Genomic DNA, 15,136 nt, shown 5'->3' with positions numbered 1-15,136 from the left:
GCCCTTCTTTTCCACACTTGTAGCATACCCCAGACTTGCATGACCCATCATGGCTCTTGCCGCACTTCCCACAAGTACGGCCCCACGAACTACTCGTCCTCGAATCAACGGGCCTTGCCCGCTTGGCGGCCGGCTGCGATTGCACCGGTCGCCGATCACCCCTCTAAGACTCGGCTTCCTCCCTCGCCTGCGTCTCAAGCTCGATCTCCCTCTTCCGGGCATTTGCCTGGAGCTTGGCAAATGTCCGGTAAGTCGAGTTCGCCACGAACTCGTGAATGTCCCTCCTCAGTATACTCAGATAATGGCTCATGCGAGCCTGCTTAGTGGACACCTGTTCCGGGCATAACAATGCCCACTCATGAAACATCCTCGTAATCACTGTCACCGACTCAGTCCCCTGCTTGAGGGTCAGAAACTCCTGGGCTAAACGTTCCCTCTCTACTGGGGGAACATACTTGTCACGAAACATCGCAATAAACCTCTCCCAGGTCATTGCAGTCAGCTCAGCTATCGAATAGCTTGCGATCACAAACTTCCACCAGTCCTTCGTCCCCAACCGAAGCTGGTTGAGGGCAAACCGCACCCTCAAGTGCTCCGGACACGAGCACGTATAGAAACACCCCTCTATGTCTGAGATCCACCTCATGGCGGTGATCGGATCCTGTGTACCATCGAACTCTGTTGGTTTCGTGTTGGTGAACTCTCAGTACAACAACGAATCACCACCCTGGGGTCTCGCAGCAGCAACAGCTGCTGTTGCTGCAGCAACAACAGCATCAGTCAAAGCAGCGTAACGCTCGTCAAACGTCTTAATCAGTGTGGTCTTAATAGACCCAAACATCTCCAGAATCTCGGCTCTGATGGCAGCAGCCACCTCCTCATGGATGATCTGACGGATCTCCTCATCACTCACCCCACTGCCCTCGGTGGTATGGCGTGTCCTGACCATGATCAATCTCTGAAATACAACATAAGAACTATTAGGGACACTTTCGAGCATACTCACACTCGACAAATCACTCTCAACTTCTGGTACCCCAAGGATTCTTATTTGGACTGCGCACCAATCCGGTGTCTTCAATAGTACGGGCCCAATACTATCGTCTACACCGAATCAATATACAACCCAAGTCCTCCTCCTAGGATCTCAAGTCATAAATACTCTACTCTCGACATGCATTCGCTACCCTCAGAAGACCTCTCACGAGCTCCTCACTGCTACATACTCACTCTCAAAGTATCTCATAGCAGCAGCAATCTCCTAGGCTAAAGCATCACAAATCAGGCCACTCTAGTCCTAATAGGAATACCTAGCCTCTGTAGCATGCACAACATAATATCTCATAACATATAATGTAAGGGTATTTTGGGGATTCACCATTCGCGCGTTGGCTGACCGTACACACCATCCACTCTGCTTGGTTCCAAAACCTCTTTTTCTTTTTAGAAAATTTTAGTTTTGTTTGAAAATTCCTCAAATCCTCGGTTTGAGTTCAAATACGCCCGAAGGTGCATCCGAATCCCTCAAACCAAGGCTCTGATACCAACTTGTAACAACGTAAAATTATCAATTTAATTTTTCATTTTTAAACCACAAAATGTATATCATATCAAAATCTCAAAATCATAACAGCAGTGTTTTCAAAACAAATCTCAAGATCTCTATGACTTGAACTCCATTGGTGTGGGTGTGTACAAGTCAAGCCGATGCCTTCCCACGGTCCTCGCTGGTACCTGAGACATCAAATATAACAACTGTAAGCATAATGCTTGGTGAGTTCCCCAAAATACCACATATCACAAATACGCCACTCAAGGCTAAACCCGACCCTCCGGTCAAGATGTCTCAGCAAGACCCTCTAATCCCGCAGCTCGTCGGACCCTCCGGTCCAGTCATAACTTGTTGGGCCCTCTGGCCCGGTCAGTATCGTTGGACCCTCCGGCCCAGTATATATATATATATATATATATATATATATATATATATATATATATATATATATATATATATATATATATATATATATATATAATCATGCATCATACAAATAACACATAGCACGAAATCTGTAAGACAACACACAAACTCATATATAGCACATGAGACCCTCTGGTCAACTCGCAATACTTACTCAAGGTAATGTAGAGTGAGAAGACTTACCTGGCGTATCTCGGTAACTCGTAAATCTCATAACTACTAGTGCTCGATCTCCCGAGCTATCGTCCTCCTACAACACAAGCATAACTCTACTTAATACCACCTTGACTCTGGCTGACTAACACTATAAAGTTAAACTAGTCAACCTTGGTTAACGGTCAACGGTTGACCCGACTCGCCGAGTCTGGCGTGGACTCGCCGAGTCCCGACGGGAACCCGATCCCTCTGAATCGCTTTCGACTCGCCGAGTCACTCACCCGACTCGGGTACTCAGTCCCTGGTCCGTAATCTCTAAACAACCCGCACCAACTCGCCGAGTCTGGGATTGGACTCGGCGAGTGCATTTCATGCACAACCTCAAACGACCTTCTAAGGTCAGATCCACTCTAGTAACTCATAGATCCAGTCCCCTTAAGCTTATTGACCACGTAAAGTCCGAGTCTTGGTGCTCATTAAGCATCAAATAGCTCATTATTGGAGTTTTAGCCTCAAATACATAGATCCCAATCTAAAACCTCCATGGATGCACATAATGCTTGGGCAAGGAGGTGCTCTGGACCTCTATGGGTCCAGATTCAGAGCCATAACTCGCCAAGAGACCAAGAGGATGCTAGATCTAGCCACAAATGGGTTCAAAAACCCTAAATCTATATGAACATCACAATAACAAAGAAGGATTCGAATGGTACCTCAGATGTGATGTCCTGGACCTTAGCTCTTCAAGAATCCACCCCTCTCTTTCTTCCTCTTGGCTAGATCTTCTCTTCCCTTGCTAGACAACAACTCCAAGAATCAACAATGGCTCCTTCCCTCACTTGAATCACTCAAATGCTCTAGGGTTTCACTCTGGGGACTAATGAGCGCAAATGACGGCCATAAGGCCCTTTAAATAGGCCTCAAACCCGAGAAATTAGGGTTTCATTAAACAGCGCAGACTCGCCGAGTCTACCAAGGCGACTCGCCGAGTCCGGGCATCAATCCGGGTGAAAACCCGCGTCTCAACTCGGCGAGTCTACGCACCAACTCGCCGAGTCCCATCACAAAACTCAAAATAAGAGATTAATTAATATACCTGAAATCCCGGATGTTACAGCTAGACTGCTAATTGACTATTATTTAACCTCAATTACATAATACATAATCAAACTATAGGAAAATCGAATCTCAAAAGGGAAAATACAAGCACTCAAGAACATTACCGTTTCAAATTCAATGAAGAATTGATTGACTGTGGAGAAACCAAGAGGCAAGAACACCAGCGAGAAGTAAAACATTAGCGATTTAGTCGACAACAATGGAACAGTGGAAGAATCGATTGGAGAAGAAGGTATGAATCAAATCCGAGAATGGAGAAAACAACGGAAGTTTAATCGTTGAATGTTGACGTCGTCACAGCCTCGCAGGCGTGATTGTAGTCTTTAGAAACGCAGGCTTTTTTTTTAAAGAATGGGGAGATGGAACGTGAGTGGTTGGATAGAAAAGCTGCACATGAAATAAATGGGGCCACTTACAATTTGAAGCTCTAAACCCTACATTTACAAATTGAAGGATAAAGCGGACACTGAGGTCAATATACTCAATTGGGTTGTACAACCGAATATTAATCCAACAAAACATAATTTCATATTTTTAGATTTCGTTTTGAAATCTAATATACCCAATTGGGCTGTACAACCGAATATAAATGCAACAAAAAATAATTTCATATTTTTATATTTGGTTTTGAAATCTGTTTTTATAATATATATGTTTATCAGTAATTAAGAGTCTCAATTTCGATACATAAAAAATATATTTAGATGTATATGAAATAGTACATATTTTTATCAACTAGGGGAAGGTGCACGTCAACATTTAGGGTTCCCGTCAAGGCCTCAATTATTCGAAAAAAAAAATTCCAAAAAAGAAAAATAGGAGCGCCTGATCTGATTAAATGAGTGAGATAGAGATATATATCAACTCAATAATGAAACGTACTATAATAATTGTTATTATTTAGTTTATACTAAATGATCATGTGTTACCTATTATGGAAATTTTTCCAGATGGCAGTAAAATATAACGCTACTGTCTTTATACTTAAAATATGAATTTTTTACTTATTAATCATTAATCATATAAAACGTGTTTATAAAGTATTGTAAACTAAAACGTTTTACATAAAGTACTGTGCTTCGATATGAAGAATTTCTACTCCATCCGTACAAACAAAATATCTTCATCTAATCATTGTTCGTCTCTCTATATTAACAAGACTCAGCTACGCATTAAACATATCATAAAACTTTCACATCCATACACACTTACACGATGGGAACTGTAGTAGTGAACGCTGAAAGAAAGCCACATGTGGTGTTCGTACCATATCCCGCACAAAGCCACATCAAGTGCATGCTAAAACTAGCAAGGCTACTACACCACAAGGGCCTGAACATAACCTTCGTCAACACCGAGGTTAACCACAAGCAGTTACTCAACTCCGGAGGGGCAAACTCTCTCGATGATGAACCAGGGTTCCAGTTCAAGACCATTCCCGATGGTGTTCCCGAGGGAACACCAAACTTCATGTATGCAGTTAGTGCCTCTATTCTAATCAACTTCTTGGATCCCTTTCTTGACCTTATGGGAAGGTTAGAGAGTCCAGTTACTTGTATTATTGGTGATGGGATGATGCCTTTCACCGTTGATGCTGCTGAGAAGCTTAAAGTCCCAATCATGCATTTTTGGACTTTTTCTGCTTGTGCTTTCATGGGGTATTACGAAGCTCCAACTCTAATTGAGAAAGGGCTTATCCCACTAAAAGGTTAGCTTCTTAGCTCCTACCATTTCCGAAGCAAATAAAAACTTTCAAATTGATATTGATGTGTATACGTCATGATCATACGTGTGTATATGCAAATAAGGACGAAGAATCAAATGTGGACGTAATTTGCTTTCAAAATCAGAAATGGTGAGAAACGAAGAAGCACAAGTTCTAGCTTACAGAAAAAAATCACATTATAAAACTAATATGTGAGTTTCTTTAAAATAACCGACCCCAAAAACATGATTTTTAATGTAATGTAGAAGTAAGAACTATTTAAAATAACATGTATGCACTTTCTTTTCAATTTTTTCCATGCATGTTAGGCGCTAAATTAAGACTGAAATTATCCCTAAACTCAAAAAAAAAAAAAAAAAAAAAAAAAAAAAAAAAAACATTTGTCATTTACGCCATGCAAGAAAGAATTTGGATTAATCTTTTGGAAAAGGTTTACTTAATTTGTTTATTATCATAACTAAGTTTTACTAATGTTTCAGATGAAAGTTGCATAACAAATGGGTATCTTGACACAGTAATAGATTGCATTCCGGGATTAGAAGGCTTCCGTTTAAAGGACATTCCTGCTTATATTAGACCAACACGTTACCCAAATGATGCGGACTATAATTATGTCATTCAATCGATCAAGGCAACTAGGAAGGTCCCAAACATAATTCTCCACACATTTGAGGAGCTAGAGTCTAAAGTCATCAAAGCACTCCAACTCACGATTCCTCGTGTCTACACCATCGGGCCATTGGAGTTGCTTCTAAATCCAATACAACTTGAAGAAGAAACAAAGAAGTTAGATATTAAGGGCTACAGTCTGTGGAAAGAAGAAGATGGGTGCCTTAAATGGCTGGAATCAAAGGAACCACATTCGGTGATTTATGTCAATTTTGGAAGCCTAATATCAGTGTCTTTAGAACAGTTGCTAGAGTTTGGTTGGGGACTTGCGAATAGCAATCATTACTTTCTTTGGATCATCAGGCCTGATTTGGTTATCGGAGAGTCTGCTGCTATTCCTCTGGAACTCAAAGAGATGATTAATGAGAGAGGCTTTATAGCAAGTTGGTGTTCGCAAGAACAAGTGTTGAAGCACCCTTCAGTTGGTGGGTTCTTGACTCACTGTGGGTGGGGTTCGACTATTGAGAGCTTATCGGCTGGGGTCCCCATGCTATGTTGGCCATATCTGTGGGACCAACCAACTAATTGTAGGCAAATGTGCAAGGAATGGGATGTTGGCATGGAGATCGATAGTAACGTGAACAGGGATGAAGTCGAGAGGCTAACGAGGGAGTTGATTGGAGGAGAGAAGGGTAAACGAATGAGGAGCAAGGCTATCGAGTGGAAGAAAAAGATTGAAATTGCAACCGGTCCTAAAGGCTCATCTTCTTTGAACATTGAGAAACTTGCCAATGACATTAATATGTTTACGACAAAGTAGTTTTGAAGCTCCATGTTTTTTTTGTTGTTTTTCTTAGATCTTGTTTTTTATAATTAAACATAAAAGGGATAACTCGAAATTGGTTGTAAGATGTATTTGCAGTATACTTTAGATTCAAAATTATTTCATTTCTACTTATATTATAATTGTTGTAACTTTATTTTTTGGTCGTAACTCCATTAAGCTTCATAGTTTAAGATCAAATGTTAAGGGTTAATTACCAAAAAAAAAAATAATACTATTTTAGCCACTAATTTTTAATAAGTTCTAAAAGAAGCTATCAATTTTTTGGTAAAACTGACATTTCAGTATACCAATGTTACTAAGTTACATGTTGGCTTAATTAAGAAAAAAACAATAATGTTTTTTGAAAGTTCTTTTAACCACAAATTTATGGGTGGTTTTTTATATAAAAATAAAAATTGATGAGTTTTTTTTTTTGGCAAAAATCCAAGTCTTATTGGTCACCATAGAACTTTTATCCCAAAATGCGTGGTTTTTATAACACAAATAAAAATTCAATAGTTCAACTAAAAAAACAAAATATAGTGTTTTTTTTTTTTCTCATTTAGTTAAATTGATTAAGGAATTTAGCTATATTTTAATTGTTTCTTTAGTTAACAGCCTTCTTGTATCGTTTTTATGCTCTGTTTTTAGTTTGTATGTTTTAATTTTTGTAGATCATAACACAAGGAAAAAGATGTTATATAATACGGTTATTATAAATATTGATTTGGTTAGGAACAATTTAAGGAGTTTTAGTTAGGTGTTCTCTTTTTTAAGTTGTTTTAACAATTTAATGGATTATGTATAAGTTTTTTTTTCTTTTGTCAATGGTGAACTACATTTTTTGTTATTGCTTTCGTTAAGATGTACATGTTGTTAATGGTGAAGTTGTTTTATTAAATGGGAAAAATGTTAATTTTTTGTGGAGCAATATCATGGAAATAAATTGGGCTTCTTAATGGTTCAAGATGTTAATGGTTCAACACTTCGTGTAACAATCAAAATTTTATATAATTAAATAGTACCGTTTTTAAAACGTTTATGACATAAAGTCATAGTTTATAGGTAAATGGTCCCACAAAAAATAATTTATATTTGTTTCAAAAGACAAGCATATAGGTGTAACTGTTGATAATTAACAAAACCATAGAAAAGCACATTTTGAAAACTAATTCCAACATATATTCTTCAATAATTTACTTCTACAGGTCACAATCTTCTAACCTTCGTACATGAACTTAAGTTAAACAACATTAAAATAAAAGATACATATGACAAAATAGTGTCGTGATTTAGGTGGGTTTAGACACAAAAACATTGTCAAACGATCGACATAAATCTTTACGTTAATGAGGATAAACATTGTCCGAAAGTTCGAAACGAGATTGATGATTATGTCGAGAATGGAATATCTCAGAAGTTTTGGTCAAGGAAAATTACCTCAAATGTTTCAGCTCCTCCAACTTTTGTTAATTTTAGGGATGTTTCTCTTATGTGTAACTTTCCAAATTTCAAAATAAAATTTTTTATTTTTAAAATAGAATTAATACTCATTTTTATGAAATTATATTAAGGTAAACCATTTGTTCAAAACTATATTTCAAAATCAAAGCTATAAGGAAAAGACTAAATTACATGAATGGTCTCTACGGTTTGCGGTAATGTGCACGTTTGGTCCTTAACTTATTTTATTAACTCGAAAAGTTTCTAGTATTTGTTTTTGTTATGCGCATTGTCTCTACTGTTTGTTTTTGTTATGTGTTTCGTCTTTATCTTACATATATATACTATTATTTAAATAGGGAAAAATATTGGGGTAGGTCAGGTAAGTTGAGGGGTGGGGTTGAGGTGTGTTTATTTCAATAAATTAATAAATAATGGGAAAAATAGTCTTTTTAGGTAAGACAAGGACCAAACGCATAACATAAATAAACAGTAGAGACCTTTCGAGTTAAAAAAATAATTAGGCACCAAATACGCAAATTACCCTAAACCATAAGGACCATTTGTGTAATTTACTCTAAGGAAAACAATGTGGATTCTTGAATCATTAAACCCTTGATGTGTATGTGTCAAGGTTGTAGAAATCGTTACTCGGTACCTGTTCAGCCGACTACCGAGTAGCAAGTACTCGGGGAGTACTCGGATTTGGAAATTTGTGTAAAAATATTTTTATGGAAATTATTTATGTCAAAATCATAAGATAAAATCAGACGTTAATTGAAATATATAACAAGATTGGATACATGTGAATACACAAAAAATGAAAAACACATAATGGTCTCACTTCGTGAATAATCACTGAAAATTTATGATATATATGTAGTAATAATCACATGTGTGTATTAAATAATAAATCATTAAGTATATTATACATATTAATCACCGAGTTGACCGAATTTCACAACACTACTCAGTTCGTAAGGGGCCGATCGGGGAGTACTCGGGATTATGAACTCACCTTGGCAAGGGGGGAGTAGCGAGTACTCAGAGGAGTAATCGGCCAACTCGACAAGTTTTACAACAATGGCATGTGTACTATCCCGCCTTCGCAATCTGATAAGTACCTGAAAACATTTAAATGCACAAATGAAAATCGAAGCTTATTGAGTTACCCAACCATACCTCACACAACAATACATACAAACTATGTCCACAGTCATCGAACTGGATTGCCCCTACCTACAGTCATCGGACTGGATTGCCCCAGTTTGTTGGCTTACAGCACAAAGCCATACCATCTCAACCCAACCGTACTACGTTGACATATGCAACAGATAAACAATAACCAGCCATACATGTAATCATACAAATCTACAAATCTATCAGATCGCAACAACATAGCGCATCTTATACACAAGGATACATAACACAATCTAGTAGGCCGACATTAGTTCATTTGACCCATGAGTACAGTCAGAAACTCACCTCAATCCTAAAGAACAGATAAAGCACACACTTTAGCCGACGATATCAAGTTTCCTCTTGCTAAACATATACATAATAAAAACTTAATTAACAATTCAGGGAATAACAAACTCTCAAAGGTCTATGCTCAAAATCAAATCTCTTTTGGGTAAAAGATCATTTTACCCTTATAAGACTAAGTCCCAACATGGTTGACCAGAAGTCAAACTGGCCAAAAAGTTAACGGTTAACCTTCAGTTGACTTACGCTCAACATAGCATAACCTATGCCTAGCATGGAGAGAGTTACGCCCAACGTAGAGCCCTTAAACCCAAATACATCTATTAAGCTTTAAATACAACAAGCCAAACAATCAAACTCTCAGATCTGATCTAAATGAATGTCTTAATTAATAAAGTCTGTGACTTTATCCATTTGCATGGTCACAAAGAGCACAAAACTAAAACCAAGGCCCATAAAGTTATCTATTGCTCAAGAACTCATGTATGCATGGTTAAGAGTGACCAATGTCACATTTTCAAGACATAAAAACCCTAAAAAATCTAGAAATGATACTCAATAGGAATGGAGTAGCAAATACACATATAAACCAAGGTTATGGGGACAAAGCATTGAATTCTTAAGAATAACTACATCTATCTTGAAACATCATCAACGTAGAAACCTTATACCTTCCAGATGTAGATGGTGGCTTGCAAATCCCGGATCTACACACCTTCAAGCTTTCCACTTGGTTCTACAAACACTTTCTTCCTTCAAACGACACACAACACTCTCTAAAGCTTCAAAAATCATAGTTGGTAGCTAGGATTTCAATGCCTTAGGGTTGGGTTTTGGTCTGCAATGGGTTATGTGTCACACCCCAAAACCGGAACGGCGGAAACGTTCTGGGGTGGATGACGTCATGTCAAGTATCACAGCACATGCATATAGTAATCAAAGTACAACAAAACATTGCATTAATAGTAATAGTTTTTACATGATTTACGTTACAATACAACAAAGTAATACAGGAAAATATATATAAAGTACAGCAAGGTACTAAGCCATCTTCATCAACAGTTCTGGGGATGTACCTGTCTAATGCTGACCTGAGAATACAAGTTATTTGAAAAGCGAGTATCAGCATTTTTACAAATGCTGGTGAGTTCATAAGTATTTGGTGACATTTATTCGAATAACTTTATAAAGTAGTAGTTTAAGTGTTTACTGTGTATTAGAGTTCTTTCCAGAAAATCCTATATTTTCTTTAATAAAGCAGCCTTCTACAAAGACTGGTCAGTGTTATGTGGTAAAAAGTAGTTTTCCCTAAATTGCTATCATTATCAAAATACTGAATTTGATTATTGAGGAAAGCAAACGACATCAGGGAATAACATATACCTCATCAGTGAGGACTGTTGACTAAGGCAAGGAATCATAGACTCCAGGAAAGTATCGAACGAATGACACGCCTGGTTCAGTCTAACAAACGGAGGCACAGACCCCAGAAGGTACCAAATGAAAGGTACAGCTGATAAGGTCTAGAACAGTGAATACAGACCCCAGACAGTTCAAATGAAAGATACGTCTTGTAAGGTCAAAACAGTGACTACAAACCCCAGACAATATCAAATGAAAGATACGTCTTGTAAGGTCAAAACAGAGAAAACAGACCCCAGACAGTATCAAATGAAAGATACGTCTTGTAAGGTCAAAACAGTGTGACTTTGAAAAAGAATTACCAGCATACAATGTAAATTGCCAGTGAAATATCGTTACCTTAAGGCCAAAGAATTATAAGGTAACCCGGGATACTCGTAACCATACTGACTAGAGTACTAGACGCCCTACAAGTGTCTAAAATATGACATTTGTCACCCGTTGGCTTGGTAGGCCGGGACTGTAGCTAGCAGTCTGGGTGCGGGGTTGTCAATCCCGTATAGATCTATACACACAATGTCCGCTCTCCCTACAGGAGATTCTGGTTACCAACTAGACGACGGAGATGGCCGTGTCCTGAAGATGCATCCTAAATAGTGGGTAGAGACTTCCAAATAGTGGGTAGTGTGTAAGTGTTGAACTAGAGGTAGAGACTTCCAAATAGTGGGTAGTGTGTTTCTAATGTAAGTGTAGACTAGAGGTAGAGACTCTTAACTGAACTGACTAGAGAATTCCAGTATGTCCATACTCATATACATAATTTATAACTAATAAATCAAACGACCTTCGGATGGCCATCCGATCCCACCAAACCACATTTCAACGAAGAAAAGGAAATAGGGCGGACGAGCCTTCCTAAGTCTTTCAATCATTACTTATATGTATCTATATACGCACAGACATACATCTAACTACGACTGGGTGTGTATTAAGTAGAAGTGATTCTTGTGAAGTAGGAATGTCTAACAAGTGAAGTAGGAGCGGTCGCAAGTGAAGTAGGAGTGTCGAACGAGTATAAGCGTATCACGAAGTAGAGACGACAATAAGTGAAGTAAGAGCGTCTATCAGGTATAAGCGACTACAAGTATAAGTGAAATAGAGACAATAACAGGTATAAGCGATATAGATACAATACAGATATAAACACGTCATGAAGTGAAAGCATTATCGAGTAGGAGTTTAAAATACATGAAAGCGAAGCAGTATAAATTAACAAGTAAAAACATACGTCATGAAAGGGAACTTTGATGAAAAATCTTTATACTCGGGGAAAATCACAATTTGCATTCTTTTGTAAAAACATGTTTGAAAACCTTTGGAAATCTTTCATAAACCAGTTTAGAATGAATTTAGATAAAACAGTATAAGTAAGAGTTTTGAAACAGTTGAAAACCTTTATAGTGTCCTACTCGGTAAAACAGTGTAAAGTGTGGTAAAATCTTGTGCATGCGGGTTATCAATCACATGTGATTGATATGATAACTGGCATGTTTAACTTGTATTCCTCCCCCCCCCTATAAAACATGTAAAATCATTTAAAAGGTTCATTTAGGGGTATGAACTCACCTGGTGTAAGTAGGTCCAACGAAGGTGCCGTTTGGGCATTCGGTGTCACGTAAGGACTCGAACACACTCAATGACCTATTTAACATATGATAACATATGTTAACATACAATTAGTATATTTAATACTAATTAAACAAGTATACACGCTCAACGGAGCGGAAAACACTTTAGATAAGTGTTTGGGTGTCCCGGGTAGCGCCTAAAGGTGTGTATGGCTTAGGAATGGAGTTTACTCTCCGAGAGTAAACTCCTAAAGTTCTGTTTACGGCCCAGGGACATCTCACCATGAGTTTACGGCCGTAAACTCACGCTAAGGGTATCTAGTGTGCTAAAGGCTTCTAGCTTGTTCATAGAATTATCCTAGGTCCAAAACTATATAATGTAAATGAGTTTAAGGTCTTTAAGGGCTCCATTAGGGAGTTTCCGGCCCAGGGACAATTCCTAAGGGAGTTTATGGCCGTAAACTCTCATTCCTTGAGTTTTGTGAAGTTTCAAGCCCCTAATACCTTGCTTGTAATTTATAATGAAGTGTGAGGCCATTTGGGGGGGGGATTAAAACTATCATTTAGGTGTGTTTAGGGGTGTTTGCGGACCAGGTACATGCCTGGGACGTAAACTCCTTTTGACCCTTCATTTTGATGTGTTTGAATGATCTAAACCCAAAATACTAAGTCCCTAAATTATGTATGAAGCCTAATGGTGGTTTGGGAGTGTTTTTGGGGCATTTATACAAGTTTTAGAGGTGTTTACGGCCTAAGCTTGTGCTTGGGCCGTAAACTCTCTTTTATGCCCTAAATCATTGTGTTTTCATGCTCAAACACTCCTAGTCTAATCCCTTAATTTATTTCCAAGCCTTTAGGGACATTTTGGGGTCATTTTGGCCTCATTTTAGGTGTTTACGGCCTAAGGAGGAGCTTAGGCCTTGAACTCCTTTTCAACAGCTTAAATGGTCCAATTCTAAGCTATAAAAACGAATCATAATGTTTAGAGTAAGCTAGGGCAAGTGGACTTACGATTTGGAAGCGTTTGGTTGCGGATTTGGGGCGAAAACGGGTCTAGAGAGAGAGTATAGAGAGAAAGGGTGAAAAAGCTCCAAATGGAGTTTACTCCCCTTTATATATGGGTGGGAGTTGGAGCTCAGTGGATTTCTACCCAATACTGCCGTTATACGGGGCTTTTGGTCGCACCCGATTTAGTGGTCGTAATAATAAAACTTAACATTTTCCAAATAAATTGAAATATGTGTTATGTGTTTTTATTTCCTTTTATCATGACTTAACGACATATTAAATGTAAACAAATGAAATGTTTGTTTAATTGACCACCTCTAATTAACAGAACTTTTATAAACCGGAATATTTCGTTAACAGTAATGGGGAAATGTAACGGAACAACTTGGGTTGTCACATCATCCCCCCGTTAGAGGGAATTTCGTCCCGAAATTCAGGTCTATGCAAGGAAGTAGGTATGAATGGCCAAGTAGAGGTAAGAGAGTACTTCTTATACGGTTGTCCTCGCATTCCCAAGTGAACTCTAGTCTGTGTTTGTCATTCCGATAGACCTTCACGTACGGGATGCGGACTCCATCTCGTGTAGCTAGTGGGTTCCAACTGGTGTATCTACAAGGTTAGGGTTCTCAATGGATTCTATCAAGGTGAGTGAGGCACGAAGAGTGTTGTCGGGAAATCACCTATCAAGTCTAAGGAGTGGATCGATCGGGTTTGAATCTTGTGGTATAACCGAAAGAAGTAGCGGCCTGAAAAGGGTTGGACCAAGTCTTCATGAGAACTCTCAGATGGTCCTAAGCTCTCGGAATGGTAGAGTTTTTCAGCACTTAGAACGTAGTGTACTTCTATGGCAAGATCATCACTGGCGTGACCGCCATTTCGAAGTTCCTAACGTTCTCACTTGTACTGTGTGTAGTCCTTCAGGTTGGTTCTTAGAAAGCTTGAGTGGTCTCTGGTCTCGCGTTTCCTGTCAACTGGCTGATAGAGACTTTCTAGATCTTCGAGTGGGTTGCATGACTATGGTTATCTGGTTGCGGTAGAGTGTCTATCTCAAGCCTGTGCAAATGAACCTGCACTAACGGATCTTGAGATACGGAAACCCTGAGGGTCGGGGAGATAGGGTTTCTCCAGACGAGTGTTGGACTACCTCGGGAGGTGGTTCTACTATCTCTGCGTGAGACGGTATTCATGGAACACCTAATAGTCCAAGCATTCTCCAAGACTTTGGTTTATTCTAGTGCGGAAAGCGAATGTTCCTGCATAACCCTTCGACTAACACCATGGCTGGTGTCAAGTCTATAATCTCTTCGGGATATGGGTCATGAGGCTTAACGCAATTACTTTGGCACTTGACCAAGTATTCTTGGCTGCGAAGGTTATCCTGTGTTTCTCGGTATCCTAGTGTTCACTTCGGAGAATGCATTTTATCGTCTACAGGGCGACGACGATTTCCTCCATGCAAGAGGGTGGAGGATGACAGGCACTGCTCGTCTATAACTGGGTGGATGAGGAGCCTGAGTAGTGCGAGCACCTACTGCAACTACTCTTCCGAAGGTTCTGAGTTTTCTCGGTCTAGGTCAAATCTAGTGGGTATAGAGTTTCATCACTCGGAACTTTAATAGCTTATCCCGCAGTGATTCTCTTGACTCCGGCTCCTATTTTATGGAATAGGATGAAGGGTTTTTCTAATAGGTTCGTGGTGGAGCTCATGCTTAGCCTAACTACAAATACCGGGTGTATGCAAGCAATATATAATTGAGGTCGTCAGGATGTTCAGCTGTGCGACTCCACCCAAAACC

At 38.9% G+C, this 15,136-nt stretch overlaps 1 protein-coding gene and 1 long non-coding RNA gene across 3 annotated transcripts; one reads left to right on the top strand and one right to left on the bottom strand.

Moving 5' to 3' along the window:
* Positions 1–1,564: 1,564 nt before the first annotated feature.
* On the bottom strand, positions 1,565–3,686 carry LOC128128377 (uncharacterized). Its single transcript, XR_008226223.1, has 4 exons — positions 3,358–3,686; positions 2,848–2,930; positions 2,162–2,228; positions 1,565–1,734 (listed from the first exon to the last, which is right to left on the bottom strand). It is a non-coding gene; the product is annotated as an uncharacterized LOC128128377 (long non-coding RNA).
* A 701-nt stretch (positions 3,687–4,387) lies between these two features.
* Positions 4,388–6,546, top strand: LOC111917377 (UDP-glycosyltransferase 85C2). 2 transcript variants are annotated; one of them, XM_023913070.3, is made up of 2 exons: positions 4,388–4,961; positions 5,495–6,546. In XM_023913070.3, the coding sequence occupies exons 1-2, from the start codon at positions 4,469–4,471 to the stop codon at positions 6,406–6,408; spliced, it is 1,407 nt and encodes a 468-aa protein (XP_023768838.1). In that variant the 5' UTR covers positions 4,388–4,468; the 3' UTR covers positions 6,409–6,546. The 2 variants fall into 2 exon arrangements, with proteins under 2 accessions (XP_023768838.1, XP_023768837.1); XM_023913069.3 differs by having other exon boundaries at positions 4,399–4,961; positions 5,459–6,546.
* Positions 6,547–15,136: the final 8,590 nt, after the last annotated feature.

Source organism: Lactuca sativa, chromosome 1 (genome assembly GCF_002870075.4).
Source record: "Lactuca sativa cultivar Salinas chromosome 1, Lsat_Salinas_v11, whole genome shotgun sequence".
Taxonomy (NCBI): Eukaryota; Viridiplantae; Streptophyta; class Magnoliopsida; order Asterales; family Asteraceae; genus Lactuca; species Lactuca sativa.
Note: the sequence above shows the minus strand (reverse complement) of the source record. Positions and strands in the feature narration are given on the sequence as shown.

Bases quoted from the DNA above. Each gene is read 5' to 3' on its own strand.
- LOC111917377 (XM_023913069.3), top strand. From the start codon at position 4,469: ATGGGAACTGTAGTAGTGAACGCTGAAAGAAAGCCACATGTGGTGTTC. The intron at 4,962-5,458 runs GTTAGCTTCTTA...CTAATGTTTCAG, and splicing joins AGGGCTTATCCCACTAAAAG to ATGAAAGTTGCATAACAAAT.